This window comes from Lupinus angustifolius, unplaced genomic scaffold (genome assembly GCF_001865875.1).
Source record: "Lupinus angustifolius cultivar Tanjil unplaced genomic scaffold, LupAngTanjil_v1.0 Scaffold_3_307, whole genome shotgun sequence".
NCBI lineage: Eukaryota > Viridiplantae > Streptophyta > Magnoliopsida > Fabales > Fabaceae > Lupinus > Lupinus angustifolius.
In genome coordinates this window covers 50229-55440 of record NW_017717120.1, presented here as the reverse complement: position 1 = coordinate 55440, position 5212 = coordinate 50229, and the positions used below count along the sequence as shown (strand labels likewise).

The 5212-nt window shown below is 34.2% G+C and overlaps 1 protein-coding gene across 1 annotated transcript; it reads left to right on the top strand.

Annotated features, from left to right (window-relative positions):
* Positions 1 to 1149: 1149 nt before the first annotated feature.
* LOC109337280 (protein DYAD-like) lies at positions 1150 to 5002 on the top strand. The gene is made up of 8 exons (XM_019574220.1): positions 1150 to 1305; positions 2491 to 2844; positions 2924 to 3307; positions 3392 to 3449; positions 3532 to 3615; positions 3766 to 4064; positions 4196 to 4319; positions 4412 to 5002. The coding sequence occupies exons 2-8, from the start codon at positions 2561 to 2563 to the stop codon at positions 4508 to 4510; spliced, it is 1332 nt and encodes a 443-aa protein (XP_019429765.1). The 5' UTR covers positions 1150 to 1305; positions 2491 to 2560; the 3' UTR covers positions 4511 to 5002.
* Positions 5003 to 5212: the final 210 nt, after the last annotated feature.

Sequence of the window (5212 nt, the reverse complement as noted above, 5' to 3'; positions counted from 1 at the left end):
ATGAATAAAATCTCAACGATTCCATTATCTTACAAAATGTATATACATTAGTCATACAAAATAAATTTTACATACTTTACATACAAATATGCAAATGTATTTATCATAATAAATAGTCATATAAATGGAACAATACATACAAAATACAAATGCATATATATAATATGGAATATTCATAGTAAATAATTTGCATACAAAATGTAAAAGAAATAATACATATGGCTATATATAATTATACAAAATATAAATGTATACATATATATATATATAATAAGAAAATGATAGTACTTTCTCATATTTGATATACAAATTCATATAATAAATGGAACACACTTTCTTACATTTGATAAAATACATATACATATTTGATGTTCAATATTTTCTCCAACAATGCCCGCGAGCCGCCTGTGGCCAAATAAGGCATGTTGGGTGAATATTTTAGGGTGGATGAGCTCATTTTTCATGTCATGTCTGCTCAATAATTACGGACCGACAAATCCCATGGGTTTTGCCCAAATTGCCAATGATATGTAATCATCATTCATATTTAATCACTATTTCAATATTGATTAATAAATTAAAATAATAAAATTGAATGATGTTTGATATATTGACCAAATATAAATTTTTATATTGATATTACACTTTTTAAAGAATGGAATGAGATTCTCTACAATATTGAACCCAAAATCTAACATTTAACACAATGGTCTAGATTTTTTATCATTTAAGTTAAATAAATTAAAGACTTATGAATTTATCTCACACCTCATATTTCATTAGGGAAGGGTCCAATAACTAAACTCTTCTTTAAAAAATAATAAGATGTATATAGGATAAGACTTTTATATACGGACATGTATTATTTATCATTCATGTTTATTCATTATTAACTTTCAAAAAATATATTTTAAATGAATGATAAATAATATAATAATTATATATAAATCTTAATGTATAAATATTATATTGTTTTCAAAAATTGGTAAAGAATATAAAGATAATGGAAGATAACTAGACAAATTGTTTTTTAAAGTAATGTTGCAAAATTTTAGTGGTAGGATAAAGTTTGGGACAGATTTGGAGTCAAGAAATCCTAATTCTTTGTTGGTTAGGGTTTAGTTTATGCATAAAAAAGAGTGAAAGTAACAAAAACCAAAAAAAAAAAAACGGGGTTGTCGTTTTTCACCAACAGTATTTTGTAGCAGCAGCTACACCCACTTGGGTTTGTGTTTTTTGCACACACTCTCTCTCTCTTCTCTCTCCTCTTATTCACATTTCAACGTTTCGTTGATGCACTGATTGGTACGTTTCCCTTTTTCAATTTCTTCTCTATTTTGTTTTTTTCTTTAAATTTCTTCGATTCACGTCAATCTCTTATGTTTTTCGGTGCGGTAGTTCCTAATTGCTGTATGAATTTGGGATTAGGGTTTTCTGATATCATAAACTCGTCACATTGCATACGGGTCCGTTAATTTTTTCTAATTTTTTGTGGGTTTTATTTGGATTTTGCGTTCTGGGATTTGCTTCTACGATTTGCGCTTTTCTAGGGTTGAGTTTCATTGACTCGTCTACTGTTGGATTTTATTGTTGGGAATGCTTTGAATTGTTGGTAGGGTAAGAGATCTTGATGATAGGGTTTATTTAGTTGCTCCAATTTTACAGTTAGTAAAGATATTTGGGGATTTGTTCAGTCTTGTGTGCCAAGGTATTAGGTTTTCTTTATGAGTGTGATTTCTTGTTGGTTTTCCAGTGTTCCTTTGCATATGATCTGTTGGGTATATGCTAAACTATCGCACTTTCTTCATCCCGATATTATGTTTGGGAGTTTTGTAGAGGGTTGAATAGAGTGGCTCACAGTGGAATTGAAAGGCAAATAATGGAATGAAACAGAACATGCCACTTCATCGTTTGATTGGTTAATTTGTTTAATTAAGAAGGGGAGGGGAGTTCATGTCATTCCCTCCTATGTGAGTGGCAAGCGAAGGGAATTCTTGGCCTATTCTTCCCACTCCGCTCCCACTTTTCAAAATCACTCTGAATCATAGTTATTATAATATTAGTCATTCTATTTTTTGCCAGCTATCTATTATTGTCCTGAACACACTTTTTGTAAGATTTAACAACTGGATTTGTAATGGTGGTCTGAAAGTCAGTGTTGATAAGATTGTGTCATGTAGGAATTTCAAAGGGAAACTAACTACATGGACTCCTAAATTGTATTCCAATTATGTATTTCCGTTTCAATTTCTGCCAAACATTTTCCAGATTCTAGCTTTATAATTGGTTACTGCATACAATTAGATATGGTATGAAGCAACAAATTTGGTCATGCCCTTTATTAATTTGAAATTTTAAAGAATAATGCTATCCTGCTGGTTGTTGAATTCAGGTCATGCAACATATTTGATTAAATTAACCTTTCCCACCCAATGGAATACTCACCGAGATTCTAGGTTATTTTTAAATGTTAATGCATTGGTAATGCAGATTCCGCAGTGTACAGAAGTTGTTAGGGATCAACGGAGCACTTGAGATAGTATAGCAAAGAGACGAGGGGATGTTGGAACAGTGGGATGTTCGTCAACGAGTCATGTACATTAACCAGGATGAGGAACACGAAAGTCAAATTCCTTGTGACATTCTGAACGAAGAGGAATCAAGTGATGAAGAAGAAGAAAAAGTCATTAAAAGTGAACCTCTCTTTTTGCCAGAAACTAGGAAAAGGAAGTGCCGTAGCCTTAGTCAGCTTAGAGAGGTTAAAGAGGAATCGTGTGAGAAGCGAAGTGGTAAGAAAATTAAGTCAAAGAAGAATGAAAGTAAGGACAGATGGTCAGCCGAGAGGTAAAGAAAATAGTCATTCTTCCTGTTGTTATCTTTTCTGTTAAGAGATATGTTAAGTTGAGACAATCATGTGATATAGGTATAATTTAGCTGAGCAAAGCATGTGGGAGGTCTTAAAGGCTGAGGGTGCAACTTTTGACAACCCAATAACCCGACCTGCACTAAGAGTGGCTGCCCGCAAACGTATTGGTGATACTGGGCTTTTAGACCACTTACTGAAGCACATTGATGGTAAAGTGGCACCTGGAGGGATTGACCGGTTCCGAAGATGGTTCAACACCAACGGAATCATGGAGTATTGGTTGGAGGGTGCTGATTTGGACAAGGTCCGCCAGGAGGCAGGGGTGCAGAACCCTTACTGGATTCCACCATCTACTTTTAGGGCAGGCAGTGCCCCCTCTCAGGATACTGATTCCTCTGGTGAATTGAAACTGCTTAAAATAGAAATGGCCCAAATGAAGAAGTATTGAACTTTGAAACTGAATTTCAAAAATAATTTTGTATGGCTGCTGTTATATTTTCCTTAATAATTTTATTTGGATACTAGAGATATGCAGGAACTCATTGCGAAGAAGCAAGAGAAGAATGAAATTAGTCTGATGGAGGTGAATATTGAATAAGTTAATAATTCAATGGTTTGTTATCTCTTATAGTAACTTATGATGTTTTGTGTTATTTCATTGCCAGGAGACTCACAAGGATTTTGTGAAGTGGAGAGCTTTGACTAACCATCGCCTAACAGAAATTATGGCTTCTTTGAAGGGTCTGCAGGTATCTAAGCCATATACTGCCAATCTCTTCATCCTCTAAGATTTAATGGATTTCATGTGAAATATGTTATGTTGAACGTGTTTTCTTTTTGTTTGGTTAATTTTTCCACTTTTTGTTATCTCTAGCTTACTGTAGTATATATGTTGACAGGGAAAGTATGGTGAATTGGTGATTTGGAAAACTAAAGTTGAACAACAGCTTGTGGAAATAACGAATAAATTAAGTGATCTTCAAGCATCAAGGGAGTGCACAACTCTCAGTCCTCATTCGGAAAAATGGAAAGACTGGATAGAAAGCACCAACTTAGAAAGTATTCCAGACCATGAATTTGCAACTTGGATCGGTGGTAGTTCCGAACTGCTAAATGTTCCACCAGAGGTTGTATTTGAAGATCCCAACTCAGCCCCACCTGCTCAATTACTCATTGATGGACAAACTAACAAGAAGAGGTAAGACATGTGAAATCGATTTCTTCAACCCCATCCCCCCAAATACCCCTGTTTAAGTAGAAAAAAGCACATCAAGGGGAATAAATGTTGTTAGTTATCGCATTCATAATTCTTTTCCTTCAAAATGATAGTGAGTCACTGGAGTTGGTTCATGCAAGACAAGAAGATCAACCTAACGTGACCCCTGATTCTTCTACAACTGTTACTTCGAATAATTCAAAGTCAGACATTGACAACTCATTCATGATGTTTCAGGTGATGTTGGTAGTGTGTACAAACCACTAGTATATCATTTTATAATATTTCATAGCACAATATATTCATTATCTATAATCATTTTCTCACAGGAGATGTTTATGGATTTATACAAATGGAAAGATAAATTGGAGCAGCAGCTGTTGGAGCTGTCAAATACTGTATATGTTGGTATCCTGGCAATGAAGTAGACATCATTTTCGAAGTATCAAGCCGATGATAGAATTACAACGACCATTTCATCCATATGTTTTTCTTCGTTACTCTTAAACTGGTAGTTTAGATATTGTACAGCATTAACAATCTGATCATGAGAATCCTTGCCAACCACCAAGTTCATAGAAGAGATTTCGAGCCTCACCAGCTAAATGAGCTGCAAATTGTTGATATGTCTGACTGACCTTCTACAGTAAAGTTGGTTATCATTTAAGGTAGGTCTTCAGTGGGATTTCAATGTTAATTGTTGTTTTATTGACTTTGTTGGTTACAATTATGTGATTTCCTTTAGTATAGGTCTTTAGGTAGCCTTTACCCTTACTTATTTAGATTATGTGCTAGAGGGATCCTTGAAAACTTGTACTTGACTTATTTGAGTACTAGTTGCTATATTTATTGCAATTTTTATATATAGAATTTGGACACCATCGTTTAGCATTCCCTGTGAATGTCTTAGTATTTCATAATGTAACCTCCTGTTCTAATGATGTTGTTTCCTAGTGGTAGAGCGGTCTAGATAAGTTGAGCATTATTGACTAGCCGAGCAGAATGTCTGAGTTGTGTTAGAAAAAATGTGCTTAGATTTGAGCTTGACATACCTCAACTCTTTTGCCACCAAATGAGTGGTACTTCATTCTTAAGGTTTTTTCTTTTCCTCCTACATGTCAGGTACAGGA

Bases quoted from the DNA above. Each gene is read 5' to 3' on its own strand.
- LOC109337280 (XM_019574220.1), top strand. From the start codon at position 2,561: ATGTTGGAACAGTGGGATGTTCGTCAACGAGTCATGTACATTAACCAG. The intron at 3,308-3,391 runs GTATTGAACTTT...TTTGGATACTAG, and splicing joins GAAATGGCCCAAATGAAGAA to AGATATGCAGGAACTCATTG. The intron at 4,320-4,411 runs GTGATGTTGGTA...ATTTTCTCACAG, and splicing joins ACTCATTCATGATGTTTCAG to GAGATGTTTATGGATTTATA.